At 43.9% G+C, this 20,421-nt stretch overlaps 2 protein-coding genes across 9 annotated transcripts in view; both read left to right on the forward strand.

Moving 5' to 3' along the window:
- Positions 1 to 8,016, forward strand: part of LOC133388695 (uncharacterized) — a 35,313-nt gene extending 27,297 nt beyond the window's left edge. Inside the window, exon 3 of one of the 3 annotated variants that reach the window (XR_009763888.1) lies at positions 7,950 to 8,016. The gene's annotated coding sequence lies outside the window, so the exon portion shown is untranslated. Of the gene's footprint in view, positions 1 to 1,316; positions 1,431 to 7,949 lie in introns of those variants that run through there. The other 2 variants (XR_009763887.1, XR_009763889.1) reach the window with 2 other exon arrangements.
- The window catches only part of LOC133388693 (cleavage stimulation factor subunit 1-like), a 30,163-nt gene continuing 17,465 nt past the window's right edge, over positions 7,724 to 20,421 (forward strand). For 2 of the 6 annotated variants that reach the window (XM_061634788.1, XM_061634787.1), the window contains exons 1-5: positions 7,724 to 8,147; positions 10,897 to 11,092; positions 13,520 to 13,797; positions 15,248 to 15,445; positions 16,488 to 16,878. In XM_061634788.1, coding sequence (XP_061490772.1) covers positions 7,776 to 8,147; positions 10,897 to 11,092; positions 13,520 to 13,797; positions 15,248 to 15,445; positions 16,488 to 16,878 — 1,435 coding nt within the window. In that variant the 5' untranslated portion in view covers positions 7,724 to 7,775. Of the gene's footprint in view, positions 8,148 to 8,183; positions 8,391 to 9,605; positions 9,774 to 10,896; positions 11,093 to 13,519; positions 13,798 to 15,247; positions 15,446 to 16,487; positions 16,879 to 20,421 lie in introns of those variants that run through there. The other 4 variants (XM_061634789.1, XM_061634790.1, XM_061634785.1 and 1 more) reach the window with 4 other exon arrangements.

Here is a 20,421-nt window from a genome sequence, read left to right on the forward strand (position 1 = left end):
CAGTTCTCATGTTTACACCTGGAGGCCAAACTGCCCATGCATTTCAATGGGTAGATCTGTTGGCAGAAAGGCCAATGCATTTCAATGGGTAGACCTGCTGGCTGAACAGCAAGTGCTTTCCAATGGGTAAATCTGGCAGCCAAACAGTCAATGCATTTCAATGGGTAGGCCTGGTGGCAGAAAGGCTAATGCGTTTCAGTGGGTAGACATTGTGGCCAAATAGCCTATGCGTTTCAATGGGAAGACCTGGTGGCAGAAAATCCTATGTGTTTCAATGGGAAGACCTGGTGGCAGAAAAGCCTATGCATTTCAATGGATGGACCTGGTTTCTGAAAAGCCATTTCTTTTCAATGGGTAGACCTAGAGGCCGAACAGCCCATTCTTTTCAATGGGTAGATCTGGTGGCAGCAAGGCCAATTCGTTTCAAAGGGTAGACCTGGTGGCTGAACAGCAAGTGCTTTCCAATGGGTAGACCTGGAGTCCCACAGGCCCGTAATTTTCCATAGGTAGACCTGGTGGCCGAACAGCCAGTGCTTTCCAAGGGGTAGACCTGGAGGCTGGATACTCAATGTTTTTCAATGGGTAGACCTGGTATCTGAGAAGTCCATGCATTTCAATGGGTAGTCCTGGTGGCAGAAGATCCTATGTATTTCAATGGGAAAACCTGGTGGGAGAAAAGCCCATCTGTTTCAATGTGAAGACCTTGTGATAGAAAATCCTATGCATTTCAATGGGTAGACCTGGTGGTAGAAAAGTCCATGCGGTTCAGTGTGTAGAACTGGTGTTTGATCAGCCTACGTATTTCATTGGGTAGACCTGGAGTCCCTTGTGTGTGACACACCAGCCAATGAAACTTGATTGAATGCACAGAAGGAAATTTGTTCTCAGTTCTGTCTGTAATAGTCATGAAGAAAAGTATGATAGGCTGGCAGAGCTGGGCTGGAAACAGTAGCTTGCATTTGTTCTTTGCTCCTTAGTAGTAAGGTGAAAGACAGTTCAGAGACTGTCATTTTGCACAGGAAGTGGCGCTTCCCAAAGCATGAGTTCCCCACACCAAATGTGAAAGACTGTGTGAATGACCATTTTGAAATCAGCAATAACTTGCAAATAAATGCAACTGTCCTCTGGTTCATTGGTGATCTCCAACTGAAGGGCAGTATTTGCACAAAGAAGACAGAGGATCTTGTGGTGTACCCATGTCATTTAAAAGAGGGAGGCACACTTCACCGTCTTTATTTTGAAAAGCTATCATGACAAGATTATGATACTAACCTTGGTGAATCAGGGCAGACATAAGATGAATGCATGCCTTTTAGGTTGAAGGTCATTGACATATAATTGAATTATTGAGAACAAGCGAGCAGAGGACATAAGAGGGTAGTGTGAAGGACATGCAATTGTGAAGAAGAATGACAAGTCGTCGTAACACTCCGCCATGTGATAGGTGGCAGTTTCCATGGAGCATGAATAACATGGGCTCACCTACCAATGAACCAAGGCCAATGCGACTGCCCTTTCTTGAGGCTGATGTGAGTACAGCTGTTCCATGAGATTGGGGTGTGGGGTATTTTGTCATGCTACAGTGTAGATTGTCAAAGCGAATATGCTCAAGACACTACTGCAAGCTCATTCTTGATATCTTCTGTCATTGAGCAGTATTCAGTTATATCTGCATCCATTGTCTAAGGTTGCAGTCCATTGCACACTTACTTAGGAGTAACCCAGTGGGACCTCCTGAGTAAACATGCAAAGGATTAAGTTGTACAACTGCAACTCTACTCCCTTTAAAATGTCCCATTAAACGCAGTAGGGTAAGTGTGCCTAGGATCTGACTGTAAGCGAGATTTCCAGAAATATACTTTTAGAGGCTACCCCATATTTCTCACTGTCTGAGCTCCACTGTTCATTAGAGATGTGAAGTCCCATTAAAAAACAGTTTTCCCCATTTTTTTATGGGGCTTCACATCTCTAATTATGTTCTTACTTTACAGGACCATGGCATTCAATAGAAAGCTCTTTAGAATGGTAGGGCACCTCTAGATATGAAGAGCTGATGGAGGATAGATGTTTCACAACACTTCAAGTTAAGATATGTAGATATTGTCCTGCTTTCAGCCAGAAAACAGAGTTCAGGAGGTCTAATTTTCAGGGTCATAATTTTCAATATTGTATTTTAGCTTTGTTAACATTTTGGAAGCTCCTTAAAGCCCTTATACTAGTCACAGGTAGTGCACACACATTTTCAGGATATCATTGTTTAAGTGTGCAATCCTATGCACCCTTACCTAGGAGTAAACCACAAAGGGTGCCGCTTATTTCTGAGTAAACATGTAAAACATTGCACCGGCAGTGGCAGTAAAATTATGAATTAGGCTTGTCAGAATTTATCTGCTCTTGAACGAAATCCTAGCTCCTTCTATAACTGTGAATGAAATAACAACTCTGCAAAAATTTTCAATGTTGATCCTCAGCATAAATTGGATTTTCAGCTAAGGATACTTTTTTTTTCTGGCAAGGCATCTGTAGCTCAACCATCTTATGACAGCCAGAAGTTCAAGAACAAAACATTACCCCCCAGGATGACGATGCTGAAGTTGGTTCCTAGTTCCTTATTTGCTTGAAAGTTCAAAACACTAAAAAAGAAGAAAAGTTGACAGCTACAGCAACTTCAAGCCAAAGTTAACGTCTCTGAACCCCAAAATATATGTTGGGGTACCCCATATGATATATCGCTGTGATGGGGGGACTCTCCCCATCAAGAATAACAATAAATTTGTTCAATCAAAATCAGGCTTCTGAAATGGTCATAAATGCATAATGATGCCATAAAATCATAAAAAATAAGTAACTGAGGGTGCCCACCCCAAAATCTGCTCTGGGCCAGGACAAATCATACACCCCAGGAAAGGGGAGGGTGTCCTCTACGAGATGCCACTGCTTCCCATCTGGCCCAGAGCTTCTACTGGGCGCAGGGCACAGATAAGGGCATCTACACAAAATGAATATAGAAAAGAACATGCAGAAAAAAATAAGTAATTGGGATGCCAGCCCTGAGCCCAGCAGATGCCCTGGGCCAGGTGGGACGCACTGGCATCTTGCCAAGAACACCCTCCCCTTTCCTGGGGTATATGATTTGGCCCAGAGCAGATTGTGGGGTTAGTTACTTATTTTTTCCTGTGTCTTTTTGTCATTTTTGGTTGTGTTTAGATGCCCTTATCTGTGCCCTGTGCCCAGCAGATGCCCTAGGCCAGGTGGGAAGCACTGGCATCTCATAGAGGACACCCTCCCCTTTCCTGGGGTGTATGATTTATCCTGGCCCAGAGCAGATTGTGGGGTGGGCATCCCCAGTTACTTATTTTTTTCTGCATGTTTTTTTTCTATTTTTGTTTTGTGTAGATGCCCTGCGCCCAGCAGAAGCTCTGGGCCAGGCGGGAAGCAGTGGCACTTTGTAGATGACACCCTCCCCTTTCCTAGGGTGTATGATTTGTCCTGGCCCAGAGCAGATTTTGGGGTGGGCACCCTCAGTTATTTATTTTTTATGACATCATTTATGATTCTGAACTTTCAAGCAAATAAGGAACTGGGAACTAGGAACCAACTCAGGGCCGGTTCTAAAGGGCGGCCAGGTTGGGCACTGGCTGAGGGCCCAGGAGCCTCACAGGGCCCCTTCACCAGCCTCAGCCCATCTCTGCCACCCCAGTGCTTCTCCTCCTTTTGCCACCGCCACCTTAATACTTCCCCTCAAAGTCTCGATCTTGATCTTTCCCCTCAGAGCCGGCTTGGAAGCTTCCTCCTTCTGAGCATGCCTAGTCTTCTCCTCCTCCTCCAAGAGGGAAGGAGGAGGAGACTCATGTGATGATTCCACCTTTGGCTCCACCTGTCATGTTCCCACCTGCTTGTGGCTACCGCCTTTCACTAGGCACCACCTCAGGACACCACCAGTCAGGATCGTCATTTTTATTTTTTCTCACTCCACTCTAGCACAGATCTTTGAAGATCCCACTGCTAGGCAGCGCCGCTAGCCATTCCCTGTAAACAATACTGCTAGAGACTTCGCCTTAGTCTCCCTATGGCTTGTTACTTTGTGACTGGGTGCTCTTGCTGTCCACAACCCCCCTGTATCTTCGTCTATAAAGCATACAATCCTGGGTTCCTCTGGATACTGTATGATGTTACACTTTCTTCCTTCACTACTGCCACCATTAGATACAGTTTCCCTTCAGCCTTGGTAATTACCCTGCCCTCCCTTCTGGTCTGTATATCCCCAGCCAAGGATCAGGCTTTTGGTAAACCAATAAAAGTATTTATTTGATAACACTAGGAAATAACAAGATTACTTTAGGAATGTATAACAAGCGTATGGTTTCATATAGTGTCACTCTTGTGTTTCCAGTTATATACATTCTGTCCAAATATCAGCCTAATAGAATCCAAACTTCCCTCAGAACTCTGTCAACTCAATCCCAACTGCCTCCCACTTCAACTCCTTTCCAATCACTCTCCTCTCAACTTCCCCCAACCAACATTCTCCAACTCAACTGTCATCCTCTCATTTATACCTTCAGCCATTCAAACCCTCAGCCAATAATCATCCAACATTCTCCCGCATTCTAGCCCACATACTCCCCCCTCTTACTCAATTCACTTACCATATATCCCTATATAAACCCGCACTTACCATATTTACCGTTTTTAACATATAAGGACATCACAAGGTACACATACACTTCCAGCTCTCTGTTGTGCTACTGAGAGAGGAGCAGTTGCAAAAGGCACAAGGAAGCCATTTTGGAGAGCTATAATTAGTTGCATTTCTCTTTTTGCTGCTGCTGCTGCCGCCACCTCTATCTTCTTTCCCCTCAAAGCCTCGATCTTTCCCTTCAGAGTCGCCTGGGATGCTTCCCCCTTCTTTGCATGCTGGGTCTTCTCCTCCTTCAAGAGGGAAGGATCACCGTATGGAGCAAGAAGGAGAGGCATGCATACACTTCCGGCTCTCAAGCAAACTCAAAGGGCCCAAGGAAGACTGTGACGTCCTTCCCCAGCACCACCAGTGAAGCTCTCACTTGTGGCTACCAGCAGACAGGAACGTCAGGTTTTCTTCTTACCCTTTACAGCTCTAGCACAGATCTCACTAGATCCCACTGCTAGGCAGCACCACCAGTCACTTTCTGTAACCCAAACTCCCAGAGACTTTGCCTAAGTCTCTCTATAGCTTGTTACTTTGTGACTGTGTGCCTATGCTGTTCCCAACCCCCTTGTATCTTTATATTTAAAGCATACAACTCTGGGTTGCTCTGGATACTTGACTTGTTACAATATCTCCCTTCACCACTGCCACCATTAGATACAGTTTCTGTTCAGCCTTGGTAATTACCTTGCCCTCCCTTCTGGTCTGTATATTCCCCCAGCCAAGGATCAGGCCTTTGGTAAACCAAATAAGTATTAACTTAATATTAGAAATAACAAGATTACTTAAGGAATGTTTCACAAGCGTATGGTTTCATCTATATTCTGTTAGGTACTTGACTTCTTACTAATTGCCTCAGAACTCCGACTCACTCTCAACAACACCTCCAAACACCACCTCAACCTCTCTCTCCACCCCTCAATTCACCACCTCCCAGATTCAACTGTCATTCTTCCACTTATACTCCCAGCCATTCAAACACTCAGCCAATCATCCAGCATTCTACTGCTCATGTACTCCCCCCTCCTCTTTCACTCCACTTACCATATGTCTTCTGTATAAACAGCACTTACCATATTTACAATATAAGCAGGAACATCACAAAGACCTTTTGGGGCACTCCAGTGGCTGGAATGGAAAGCAATAGCAGCTGTCAGCAAAAGCACAGTGAGACAAGAGACCCTCTTGCAAAGCAAGTAATTTAAATCATATTTTCTCTCCCCCTTTTTATTAAAAGTTCATCACAAATTCAGTAGCAAAGGGGGAGGGGTGCAGGAAGAAGGCAGGGGTGGGAGAGGCTTTTTTCAATTTATTGAGATATGAGTAGCACCTCATATATATATATATATATATATATATATATATATATATATATATATATATATATAACAGAGAGCCAGTGTGGTGTAGTGGTTAAGGTGTTGGACTTCGACCTGGGAGACCAGGGTTCGAATCCCCACACAGCCATGAAGCTCACTGGTGACCTTAGCCCAGTCACTGCCTCTTAGCCTCGGAGGAAGGTAATGGTAAACCACCTCTGAATACTGTTTTCCATGAAAACATAAGTTGGAATCGACTTGAAGGCAGTCCATTTCATTTTCATATAAAAAACAATAACAAAAAAGCACTGCCCCTGTTCATATATTTGGCATACCACCTTGCAAACTTTTAATGGCTGTTTTCTAAAGTCCTTCACTGCAAGGGCAAGCCTAGCCTTTGGAAGGAGGTGACTTTGAAAGCCCATTCACATGTGTCCTTTTTGGAACTGTTGCATTTGCTTTCAACATGTGCCTGGATCAAGGCTCAAGAGAGGCTCACAAAATTACAATCCTTATGTGCCTGAGTTTCATAGGGCTTCCCTCCCAGGCAAATGTGCATAGGACTGCAGCCCCAGTTAAAGGAACAAACACTTTTCACTGGCAGATGTTTCTTCCTCTCTCTCACTCCCTTTCTAAAATTAGTATCTGTGTTGTTCCTTTATTACATGGTGAAGAGAGTTATGAAAGTGGGCTGGCTTCTTGTGCTGGTTTCTTCCTGAAGCGGGTGGAGGTAGCATGCAGATGAACTTGAGGAGTTCTGTATTTGCATGCGATGGTGTTATTTTCTTGTACTGTTCCTTGGAGTTGTTGTTGGTAGGTGGATGCTACTCTTTTCTTGCCTGTCTCTGATCTGGCAGAAGTCCTTTGGTTGCCTCCCCCTTGCTAGCCCAGCATGTGTGCTTTTCTCGTGGTCTGGAGGCAACCCCTACTGAAAAAACTGGGCAGAACGTGTTTTAGTTGCCTGTTAATTTTCTGAAAATTGCAGGGGAAGTGGTAAAATTTATGATGGTTAAGTTATGCATATTTTCTGTTTACATCTAAGTTATGTCTCAAGTTCTATCTCTGTCAGAGCAATCCTATGTCTACTTGGATATAAGTCCCAACCAGTCTATTTTCTTATTTATTCAGTTTATATCACACCCTTTCTCCCAAAGGAGCCCAGGGTAGCAGGTAAGTGTGCATAGGATTGCAGATTAAGGCTGCAATCCAATACACACTTACCTGGGAGTAGGTCCTATTGAATCCAATGGAGTTAACTTCTGAGTAGATATGTATTGGATTGCACTGTAAGTTATACCTCTAATTTTTGTCAACAGTATAACTTAGAGGTATTTAAAAGGCACCTAATGAGATACTAAAGTTTTTTGTTTTTACAATAAGGTGTTATATCATAACTAAAATTTTGTTTTCATTTGGAAAATGAAAATGGACGGCCTTTAAGTCGATCCTGACTTATGGCGACCCTATGAATATGGTTTTCATGGTAAGCGGTATTCAGAGGGGGTTTACCATTGCCTTCCTCTGAGGCTGAGAGGCAGTGACTGGCCCAAGGTCACCCAGTGAGCTTCATGGCTGTGTGGGGGTTCGAACCCTGGTCTCCAGGTCGTAGTCCAACACTCTAACCATTATGCCACACTGGTTTAAGTTTAAAGAAGAGGAGCCAAGGTGGAAGGGTGTGGTTTAAGGGGTGGGGCCAAGGGGCCCTCTGACACCCAGGGGCTCCAAGAAACCTGGAGCCGGCCCTGAACCAACTTCAGGGTCGTCCCAGGATGGAAGTGCAGCGATACAGAAACCTCCACATATCAATCTCCTTCCAATTATCCATTCATACATCTCCCGTGACGCTTTGCCGGGCTCGTATCTCAGTAGAAGTTGATTACTGTTGGCGCATGCGTGTAGTCACCTACATGACCCTTGCTGGGCTCCTTTTCCCCTTTTTCCAGATGCGGCTTCAATCGATGTGTGGGGGTTCGATGCAGCAGCCTGTTCGACGGAGTGGCCCTCGGTCCAGGTTGCTGCCGCCACCTCCGCCTGCTGCGCTCCCGTTGCCTTTGCCGGCGGCGCCGCAGTCGCCCATTGACGTTGTTGGGCCTCCAGCAGTTAATTTGAGCGGAGATCGACCAAGGCCAAAATACGGGCTGGTAAGAATTAGGCTTAGCTTTTCGGGTCCGACAGTTTTGGTTGCTCTTGCCCTGGCCGTTTCTTGCACCTTGGAAGCCAGAAGCGTCGCTGTTTCTCCTTCAGTGGAAGAGCCGCGCATCCCCGCGATCTTTGTCACGATAGGTTTGTTGTTGTAGGAGGGGGACTTCACCGAGGGCAAAGCCGTCGCCGGGGAGAAGACTGTAATAGAGAAGAAGGGAGCGTGGATGCAGCGGGAAGTGCGGGTGTGTTGTTAAACGCTATGAATATCAGAGACAATTTGGGTAGCCTGCTTGTGTAAAGCAGGAATTCCATACAGTTACATCCAAATGAGCTCCATCTAACACAGTGGGAGTTAACTTCCACGTATATGTGAATAAGCTTTCGTTGTAAATGACTCCAGTTTCGGACCATACATACAGTATGCCATGTTTTAAAAATTTTTTTTTAAAACTTGTGTTCTCCCCTCCTCTCCAAGTACAAAAACAGTGTTGCTGATTCGGACTACATGCCCATTTAGTCCAGTATTCTGTTTTCAACCATGGTCAGTCAAGGGTCTTTCGGAAGCCTACAAGCAGGATATAAAGGCAGTACGCCTTCGCTTGTTTGGATGTGAGCAACTGGCGTTCAGAGGCGTATTGGCTCTGAAGCTGGCAATTACATTAATTGTAATGGTTAATAGCTATTGATAGAACTGTCCAGTTTACCTGATTTCCATTTTAAACCCATAGGTCAAAGCTACATCTTGTAGCAGTGAATTCTATTACTTCATTGCTGTATTTTAACCAGCATACCATCCTTTTTTGCCATTTATTGCTGCCATCCTGTTTTGTGAATGGTTCTTATTGTGTTATAATTCACCCTATATGACTTTAAACTCCCTTTTTACAGTAAGCAGTCTAAACAAAGTAGTTGAATAATCTCTACTGGCCAAATTCTTATTATTGTTGTTCACCTATACTTGAGCTATCTGTCTGATACTTGGTACAGTTTAAGGGATGAACAACAATAGATTGGAACAGTTCAGTTCTGCTTAGGGCCAGGCTATCTAAAGCAGCTGTGTAAGCCACTTCTGTCTCAACATCTGTTTATTTATTTATTACATTTATATCCCACCTTTTCTCCAAGGAGCTCAAGGTGGTATACATGGTTATCCCCCTTCTCATTTAATTCCCACAACAACCCTGTGAGGTAGGGTAGGCGAGAGGCAGTGACTGGCCCAAGGTCACCCAGTGAGTTTGTGGCTGAGTAGGGATTTGAACCCTGGTCTCCCAGGTTTTAGTCTGATGCTCTAACCACTCCACCACATTGGCTGTGAAATGTGGTTGGCAGGAATATAAAAAGGCATTCCCTAGTTGTGCCCTAGGCTTTGGAACTCTTCCTGCCCTTTGTACTGTAATATTCTGTCATTGTATGAAGACATGATTCTAAAGATAATAAAATCACCCTGTGCTTTATAGACTACAGCAAAGCCTTTGACTGTGCAGATCATGAAAAACTATGGAATGCTTTAAAAGAAATGGGGGTGCCACAGCATCTGATTGTCCTGCTGTGCAACCTATACTCTGGACAAGAGGCTACTGTAAGGACAGAATATGGAGAAACCGATTGGTTACCCATCGGAAAGGGTGAGACAGGGTTGTATTTTATCATCCTATTTGTTTAATCTGTACGCAGAACATATCATACGGAAAGCGGGATTGGACCAAGATGAAGGAGGGTGTGAAAATTGGAGGGAGAAACATCAATAATTTAAGATATGCAGACGACACCATACTCTTAGCAGAAACCAGTAATGATTTGAAACAAATGCTGATGAAAGTTAAAGAGGAAAGCACAAAAGCAGGACTACAGCTGAACGTCAAGAAGACTAAAGTAAAGACAACAGAAGATTTATGTAACTTTACAGTTGACAATGAGGACATTTAACTTGTCAAGGATTATCAATACCTCGGCACAGTCATTAACCAAAATGGAGACAATAGTCAAGAAATCAGAAGAAGGCTAGGACTGGGGAGGGCATCTGGGAGAGAACTAGAAAAGGTCCTCAAATGCAAAGATGTATCACTGAACACCAAAGTCAGGATCATTCAGACCATGGTATTCCCGATCTCTATGTATGGATGTGAAAGTTGGACAGTGAAAAAGGCGGATAAGAGAAAAATCAACTCATTTGAAATGTGGTGCTGGAGGAGAGCTTTGCGTATACCATGGACTGCGAAAAAAACAAATAATTGAGTGTTAGAACAAATTAAACCAGAACTGTCTCTAGAAGCTGAAATGGTGAAACTGAGGTTATCATACTTTGGACACATCATGAGAAGACACGATTCATGAGAAAAGACAATAATGCTGGGAAAAACAGCAGGGAGTAGAAAAAGAGGAAGGCCAAACAAGAGATGGATTGATTCCATAAAGGAAGCCACAGACCTGAACTTACAAGATCTGAGCAGGGTGGTTCATGACAGATGCTCTTGGAGGTCGCTGATTCATAGGGTCACCATAAGTCGTAATTGACTTGAAGGCACATAACAAAAACAACTGAATTATTTTTCTGTCCTTGGTTGCTTATTTATTGATTTCTTGCTGCTGTGTTCTTGTTTAGCAGCATTTTAAATAAATGTTTTGCTGTAAGGCACCTTGAGGATTTTACTATAAAAGAGGAAAGGATATAAATTATTTTAAAAATAAAAAGTAAACATAAATGCCTTCTTACTACACATGTAAGTCGCTATTTTCTCATTATTTCAGACTGCTGGAAGACAGCCCTTTCTCAGAATGTATAGACCAAAAGTAAGCCTGAAAGACAGGCAACAACTTTACAAACTGATTATCAGTCAGTTGCTATATGATGGATATATCAACATTGCTAATGGGCTGATAAATGAGGTAAAGCCACAATCTGTATGTGCACCCTCTGAACAGTTATTGCATCTTATTAAACTGGGTAAGTTGTAATGCCAAACAGAAATTTAAGATGTGCTTAAGTTCAGGTATGTGCCATTAGTTTTATATTGTTGACACTACTAGACCGCTATTTTAGATGGCATGTCAGAACACCAGTAATCAAAATACGTCTTTTGTCTGTGGATGTTTAGGTCATGAAAGTTCTGTATAGTCACTTGACAGTGTTCTAAAATGATACTGAGCAAATAGACCTCACAGTTGCCCCTGAGCAAAAAAACTTTACTAAAGAATAATATAAAATGAACAACCACATCCTATGAACCTGCTTTGAGTAGCATATAAAGCAACAAAGACATGTACACAATGGCTTACATTACATTTATTTCCAATGACACTAAAATTAGGTCAGCTTCTAAATCAGTCTGGTAAATTTGCAACCATGCTACATCTTAACTCCCCACTAACCTGCTAACTCAATTTTTCACTGTGCACTGAGGATGAATTGGTCCTTGTGATGTTCCTATATATTCGTGTATATATGGTAAGTGCTGGTTGTTTAGAGTATACATGGTAAGTAGTGAAAGAGGAGGGGGAGTGAATGGGCAATAGAATGCTTGATGATTGGCTGAATGTTTAAAATGGCTGACAGTATAAATGAAAGGATGACAGGTAAATCTGGGGGAATGTGAGGTGGTGAATTGTGGAATCTGGGGAGAGAAGAGAAAGAGTGGATTGCTTGGTGGGGTTTGAGAGAGTTGTTTGCCAGGAGGGAGGTGGAGTTCGGATTAGTATTGAGTAAAACCATATGCTTATGTGCCTTAAGAAGAAATCTTGTTAATCTTGTTAGCTTTGTTATCTGTAATAAATACTTAATTTGGTTTACCAAAGGCCTGATCCTTGGCTGGGGTTTCACAGACCAGAAGGGAGGGTAAGGTAATGACCAAGGCTGAAGGGGAACTGTAACAAATGGTGGCAGCGGTGAAGAGAATAACAATACCAGTATTCAGAGTCTCTGGGAATACTAGTATTGGGACGTTACTGGTGGTTGCCTAGCAGGGGGATCTGTTGAGATCTGTGCTAGAGCGGGGATAGGTAAACCATAACAGAGTGCGGTCCGGACTGGTGGAGTCCCTGGTGGTGCCTAGAGACAGGCAGTAACCACGAGCAGGTAGGAACCTGACAGGGAGAGCCAGGGAAGGACGCCTCACAGTCCTCACCTGCTTGTGTGTATTAAGTAAACTAAACTAGAGGGGCATAGTTGTTTCACATTAAGAGTTTTTTAGGGAGCTTTTCTATTGAACGGTTAAGCCCATCATATAGAGTAAAAGTAGCTCTTAGTAGTATAGTAATATTAAACTGACCTACTTCTACAGACTTCCTGAGCCTTCTGTATGCTTCCAGTTGAGTTATAGTGAAAGAGGTTTTTTATTATATGTTTTCTCTCTTCTGTCTGTGTAAGCAAAAACAGCAGCTCATCACCAGGCTTATTCCTCCTCCCCTTTTCTCTTTTTATTCACCCATGCACATTCCAAGTAGTTTCAAGTTCTGGCTTGCAGACAAACTATTGTTTGTATAAAGTTGTTTGCCCACTTTAAATGGAATGATAAAACGATGGTTTGCACAAAAGAGGACATGTGGGAAGGAATGAGGTAGGAAAGGGATGGAGCATGCAAACCCAGCATTCACACATGTCATGCCAAGCCTTGCTCCTGCATTATGTCTGAACCAAGCCAATATCTGGTGGTCAGCAGGATCAGTTTTCTTAGATAAGCTGATTGTACAGGATTAAAAAAATAGCCTCAGTTATTTGTGTCTCAGTTAAGCAAACTGTAAACCGCCCAGAGAGCTTCGGCTATTGGGCGGTATAGAAATAAATAAATAAATAAATAAATAAATAAATAAAAGTCAATAGGTAAGGAATACATAGAGAACACATGATCTCTATCCCAGTTTGCTTCTGTTTTGGAGTTGTTTTTATTGTTGATTGTTTTTAGATGTTTTTAATTTTATTGTTGTATTACTAATCTGTTTGGTGCCCTGGGCTTTGAAATGAAGGACTGGATATAGACTTAATAAATAAATTAAGTCTACGGTCCTGTACTTGCATAGTGTGGAGTACATTCCACTGAACTCAATGGAAGATACTTCTGATTAGACATGCATAGCATTGTGCTATTAATTACTTGAAAGTCCCTTTCCTAAAAGCAGAGCTGTGATTGCTACACGATAAGCAGCATATTTAATACACTTGTATGCTTATATATTTATTGGGAAATCAGTCCGGCTTGTGATCATGATAACGAAGTGAAATTTGAAATGCTACATGATAAGCAGCATATTGATACCCCCCTCTCCCTTCAAAAGAATATCCAGAGTAGAACTATTGCAGTAACTGTTGTCTTAACTGCTTAAAGTTTGGGCTATTTTACTTTTGGAAAATACACTTTTGTAATCTCTTTTCTTCCAGGAATGGAAAATGATGATAGTGCAGTTCAGTATGCAATTGGGCGCTCTGATACAGTAGCTCCTGGCACAGGGATTGACTTGGAGTTTGATGCAGACGTACAGACCATGTCCCCAGAGGCTTCTGAATACGAGACCTGTTATGTCACATCGCACAAAGGACCATGTCGCGTAGCTACGTATAGCAGAGATGGACAGTTAATAGCTACAGGATCAGCTGATGCTTCAATAAAAATACTTGATACAGAGAGAATGTTAGCAAAGAGTGCTATGCCTATTGAGGTAAATGCTCAAATAGCAATGAGTCCATAAATAATTAGCTTTAGGGTCTTCTGGAGATGATGTAAAAGGAAACGATGACCCTAAAACTGTCAGAGGAAAATGGTTCTGCTTCTGTTTGCAGGGCGATTTCCCAGATAGTTGCATTGGGTGACTGTACCTTGCCACTCTGTCATATCAGCTGTAGGGTGCTACAGGATGCTTTTCTGTCTCCAGTGCTATTTACTGTTTATATGAAACTGTTGGGAGCAGTCATTAGGAGATTTGGGGTGAGGTGCCAGCAATATTCTTATAGCACCTGGCCCCGTAACAGTTGGGGAGAGGCCATGCATGATCTAAACTGGTGCCTGGGTGCAGTCCTGGGCTGGATAAGGACCAATAAACAGAGAATGAATCCTGATAATAGATTAAAAAAAACCCTGTACATAGGGTAGAACACAGCAGCTAGAGTGCTGAGCGTGGTACCTAGCTTAACACAGATTATATACCTGTGTTTAAAAACCTGTACGTGTTCTGTAATTGACATGTAAAGCCCTGAATAACTTAGGACCAGGATACTTAGTGGACCACCTTCCCCTGTACAGGCTTGATTGATCTTTTGATAATTGGAGAAGGCCATGCTGGTTGGGCCATGACTGGCAGATTGCCTGTAGTGGCATTGACCCTCTGGAACACAGTCCCTTATGCAATCTGAGTGGTGCCACCTGTGTTGATGTTTGGTATTACCAAATAAAACCATAAAAAAGCAAGGTTAGAATACAAATATACTAGTCCGGCCTTCAAAATTTGTTAGGATTTATAATTTGCTTTTATTAATGGAAAACAACACAGGTGTGATAAACATGTCTTGAGAATTGAATTAGTAGAAGTTTGTCCATTTTTAATGACAAAGTGCATTCCAGATAAAAAGTAGTATTTCTGAATATGTGAGATAACTACCTTTTTACTTGCTATGTAATCCACATAGGCTGGGATCATATCCGGACTTCTACAAATAGAAGGGTTTCTTTCATTGACTGATGAGACCAAGATCTAGCTCCCATTGGCAGAAGAGGGGGGGCATTTTTTACTGGTTACCCTCTCTCACAACTGCCTCCCAATAGGTAAATTTTTGTGGGGCACAGGAGGCTGCAGGGGGAGTTAGTGACTGATTCCAATGCTAGTACAGCCACAAACTTGTAAAGTTTGGACTAGTCTTGATCTCTGAGCTTCATTTCTCAATTGTAAGATAGGTTGTTAATGGCCCACTACAGAAAGTTGTTTGGATATGTATGACAGATTGTTACACACTTTAAAAGTGCTGCAGAAATAGTTGTGGAAAGATGCAGATGCACTTTGTCCCCCATGAAAGTAACTCCATCCAGATCAATGTGCACTGGACAATTTTCATGTAATTTCTTGTATAACTAAAAGGCTGTGCCTATTCTGCTGTGTTTCAAAATGTATTCTTCAGGTTATGATGAATGAAACTGCTCAGCAGAACATGGAGAACCACCCAGTTATTAGGACTCTTTATGATCACGTGGACGAGGTGACATGCTTAGCTTTCCATCCAACAGAACAAATCCTTGCCTCTGGTTCAAGGGATTACACACTTAAATTGTTTGACTATTCAAAACCATCTGCCAAAAGAGCCTTCAAATACATCCAGGTTAGACACTTAAATCATAACTTTATAAGGAATAACAAATATAACTGGCCTTGATATCAGGAAAAGCTTGACTTTGGAAGCCTTGCTTATGTTATTGAATGGTATGTACAAGGGTTTGTGGAATTAAGACCATCCTAGGGTTCAGGAAAAGCTCAGTTTTTAACTTCTGATGATAACAGCACAAATCATACTCTGGGTATAGCTATTCAGTCTTAAGTTTAATGGCCAAACTAGCTTTCAAGTTGACCTCTCTGTTGTTCTCCCTGGCATTTTTAACAGAAAAGCAGTGTCAGCTGTAGCAATTGAGAACAGAAGAAGAGAGTGGTGGAGGATAGAACAGCTTAAACCGGTTCCTTTTAGTCTTATGGCTTTTTATATGTTGAAAGTGATTGTTGTGTGTGTTGTTTTAAATGCAGACTGCTTTGGAAGGATTAGTATCCTGAGAAGTAAGATTTAAATAATTGTAAGAAATACATAAAATCATCACCACCTCTGAAGCTGTTTGGGTCACTCAAGAAATAATTAACATAGAGCACCATGGAAATCTGATCATTCAATCTACTGCTGCAGTGCCTATCCCACCTTGAAAAGCGAACAAGGGTAGACTGCAATAGATCTTTAGTGGTTTGTGACTTCTTTACGGAGAACTACACCCTTAAGATTCTCTTACCTAACACTAGCTAGTCATGCCAGTTGCTTCAGAGCATGAATCTGTAGGAGGTGAGAATGGTCTTTGGGGATGTACAAAGTGGCGAATATTGATTTTAAAAAGGTGGGGCTTGGGCACAGTTTCCTTCAGAACCTTTTTTCTGGACCATAATTGCCACAGCACTTCTGCTTTTTCTTGAGCACTTACTGTTCTATATGTGTTTTTGGCAAATCTGTTATTGTGCTGTGTGATTTCTCTTTGACTGAGTCCTGTCTGTTTTTTAGATAGCAATGATTGTCTGTGTTCAACACTGTTGCCAGCACAACCTTGGTATTTAGATGGATTGTTGTAATATGCCTTTTAATATTAATCACCTATTTTCCAACTAAATAGGAAGCAGAAATGCTGCGTTCTATCTCTTTCCATCCTTCTGGAGACTTCATTCTTGTCGGTACCCAGCATCCTACCCTGCGACTGTATGATGTCAATACTTTCCAGTGCTTTGTATCTTGCAATCCTCAAGATCAGCACACTGATGCCATATGCTCAGTTAATTACAATGCAAGTGCTAACTTGTATGTAACGGGCAGCAAAGATGGATGCATCAAATTGTGGGATGGCGTTTCAAATCGCTGTATCACTACTTTTGAGAAAGCTCATGATGGGGCTGAAGTCTGTTCTGCCATTTTCTCCAAGAATTCCAAATATATTCTGTCTAGTGGAAAGGACTCTGTAGCTAAACTATGGGAGATATCTACAGGGAGAACACTGGTCAAATATACGGGTGAGTAGACGATAACCTGAATAATACATTATTTCTTTCTCTCACATAGTCTTAGCCACAATCCTGTCAGCCATCACACCTAGTTAAATGTGTTTTAATATGTTCTTTTGATCCATGTGATGTTTTTCTACTACACACAAAACTGAGCTGCGTTTGAGGCAATCGGTTTTTCCACCTTGGTTCCCCAGCTTCAAGTCAGAAGGTTGCTTTATGAACATGTCTAAAACAGTTTGTATACAGGCACCTTGTTCATCTAGTTCTGTCTAACTAACACAGAAGAGTGATTTTCCCTGGTTGCCAGTCCATCACGTGGGTGGTAGTCTGTCATCTGGAGTCCAAAGACAGAAAATGCACTGACATTTGCAGCTTGAGGAAGTAGTTAGGCGTCACTGACTTGCAGGCCCCAGTTCATTTCCTGTCCTGGTCCAAGGCAGATGTCTTAGATTTTACTGCCTACGTGAGTGCTTTCTAAATCCTTTTGTTTCAGCTTACCTTGCCTGTTTTCTGTCCTTTTTCCTAGTCTTCGGGCGGTGGGGCTGGGAATCTTGTTTCACCACCACCACCTATTTTTACAGTAGATTTCCCCTCCTCTTTTTCTCTTCTTTATTTTTGGCGCGAATGGGTGCCATTTTGCCCTTTAAGCCTCTTAACAGACGCCGAGGGGGCGCGTGTTTTTCCACAGCAGGCGGGCTGCAGCTGCTGCACGCAGTTGCGAGGCTACTGCCCCACCTTTGCGGCTTCCACCACTAGCCAACCCACCAGCCACCCTTGTTTTCCGGGGCTGGAGCAGTGCCACTGGGGCCGCAGCACAGCCACGATCGCGACTCAGCAATCAGCTGTTCAGTGCCCCCACCTCCCACCTTTGCAGCTACTGCTGCTGGTGTCCTCAGCAGCCCTCTCTCAAGTTCTGGGGCAGAGCAGCGACTCAATCAGCTGTGCTGTGGACTGGTGATCAGCTCTTCAGTGGTCCTCTGCAATCCTCCCCCCCCCGTTGCTGCCTAAGCAGGCCCAGTGGGGGCAATTGCGTCCTTTTTTCCCTTTTTACCTGCTGGGTCTGGCAGCTGGTTCTTTTCAGGATTTTTCTTTTGCTATATATTCAGGCAGAGCTGGGGTCACAGCACCCCTTCCTGGTTCGCCGAAATAATAATAAAAGATATTTTTAAAAAACAAGGAAAAAAGAAAAGGAAATAAATAAATAAGAATATTATTATTGTTATTTATCATCATTATTTTTATTAGTGCAGTTCTCTTTACCTTTTTGTATAATCTTTGACACTATCCTCCCTCCTTTCCTCCCCTCTCCATTTTTCCACTTGGACTGGGCATACAGTAAAGGAGTCCCCATAGAGGACTGTTAGCTGGCTGCATTTCAGGATTCATTCTCCCACCCCATACCAATCGCAGTACTGGGCAGAGCAAGCCTCAGTAGAGGATGGCCACCAGGCTATAACCCGGTTTTATACACCCTCCCCCCTAGCCAATCGCGGCAGTGGGCAGAGCGGAGTTGCCTTGTTAGAGGACAACCACCCAACTACTGTCCGGCCCAGTGCTCTCCTCCTTAACCAATCATCGCAGTGAGCAGAGTAGAGTCGTTGCAGAGACAGTGGGCCAGGCGACAGCCCAGGTCTACATGCTCTCCTCCCTAGCCAAATGCGACAGTGGGCAGAGTAGCTCCTCATAGTCACTCTACATGGCATCTAAGCAGGACAGCTCAGAACAGCCCTGCTCAGTGGTCGCGCAGGTCTCTCAGTCAAATGCGAACCAGACTCTTCCCCCTGCCAGACAGAGTCTGGGTCCCCTTCCACAGTGTCTTTTTCAGTCTTCAGACTATGTCCCCCTCCTGCAAAGAGTTTGGGTCGCCTTAGGAGCGGAGAAACCAGGGACCGACAAAGGCGACCTAGCGGAGGCTGAGCAGGAATGTCCACCACCCTGTCTGTCCGCACCTATGCCAGGGCTGATCTGCAAGAACGCCCTGGTGGAGTGGAATGGCCCTTTACAGTCCTGCACTAGGAGGTCACTGGCCAACAGGCTGTACTCCATTGACCCCGACTTTATGGAGCAGCTTTGAGTTCCTCACTGAGAAGGTCTCACGAGGCTAATGCCATCTCCTTCAGGGCTTCCAACACCGCCTCAGTTTTTGCTTGGGCCGCCCTGGTCTGGCTGATGAGCTATTGGACAACTCCGACCACGACCCAGAGCGCACCAGAAAGACAGTATTAAAGCTTCATAGGACAGCGCCTTTTATTGCAGACGCCACGCTGGATGCCTCTCAATTCACGGCCAGATCCATGGCTGCCGACATCATGGCATGCTGTACAATCTGGCTAAAGCACTGGGATCCAGACAATACAGTAAAGGCCAACCTTGTTACCAGACCATTTGCGGGAAGAAAACCTTTAGTTGTTGAGACACTGAAGGAGGTGCTCGTAGACCCAAGGATAAAAGAAAGCCTTACCTGGCGACCGCAAGACGGGAGGTCAGACGTGGCCAGAGCAGATACGCCCCGCTACAACTCCTACCAGTCCTTTTGGTCAGGAAGACAAGCAGCAAGAGGAAGGGATTCCTCCTCACGCTACTTATGGACTAAGCCCCACTACCAGGCCAAATCACAACCCAGGGGGGCAGACCAAACTACCCGCTCACCACTCCCAAGCAGGGTGGACATCGCCAACATCAATGACACCATGAACAAAGGGGGGTGACTCCTGCTGTTCGCCCCCGCCTGGATGGCCATCAAGGTGGATACCTGGGTCCTCGACACAGTCACCAGGGGGTATTCAATAGAATTTTCCCACCCTCCACGCTACAGATTCATTTCACCCAAGGTACCCAGGGACCCGTCAAGAAGACTCATCATGTCAGCCACAATGTAGCATCTGATAGACATCCATGCCATAGAGGAGATCAAGCAGTCACAGAGTGGCTCCTGCATCTACTCAGTCTTGTTTACTGTTCCCAAATGAGATCTCTCCTGGAGAGCAATCCTAGACCTCAAACACCTGAACAGGTCCGTAAGGTACCGCAGGTTCAAGATGGAATCTCTGGCCTCCATCAGGGAAGCATTCCAGGAGGGTGACTACCTGCCCTCCATAGATCTGAAGGAAGCATATCTCCACATTCCAATCCTGCCCTCCCACAGGAGGTTCCTAAGGTTCTTGCTTGGACAACACCACTTCCAGTACAGGGCCCTACCTTTCGGCCTGTCCTCAACCCCAAGGGTATTCACAAAGATCATGGCTGTCGTGGTGGCACACCTCCATCTACAGGGGATTCACATCTATCTGTACCTCAACAACCTTCTAGTACGGGCAGTCTACAGCACATGCGGGATCACGTCAACCTAACCCTGAGCCTCCTCAACCATCTCTGCTTCCTGGTCAACTACAAAAATAGTCACCTAGCCCCTTCCCAACAGCTGCAACATCTGGGGGCCATGATAGACACAGAGTGCAGCCTCATGCATCTCTCTCCACAAAGAGTACAGTCTGTCAGGGAGATGGCATATGCCCTGTGCCAAAACAAGACAGCGGGCATCATGAGCCT

Source organism: Rhineura floridana, chromosome 7 (assembly GCF_030035675.1).
Source record: "Rhineura floridana isolate rRhiFlo1 chromosome 7, rRhiFlo1.hap2, whole genome shotgun sequence".
NCBI lineage: Eukaryota > Metazoa > Chordata > Lepidosauria > Squamata > Rhineuridae > Rhineura > Rhineura floridana.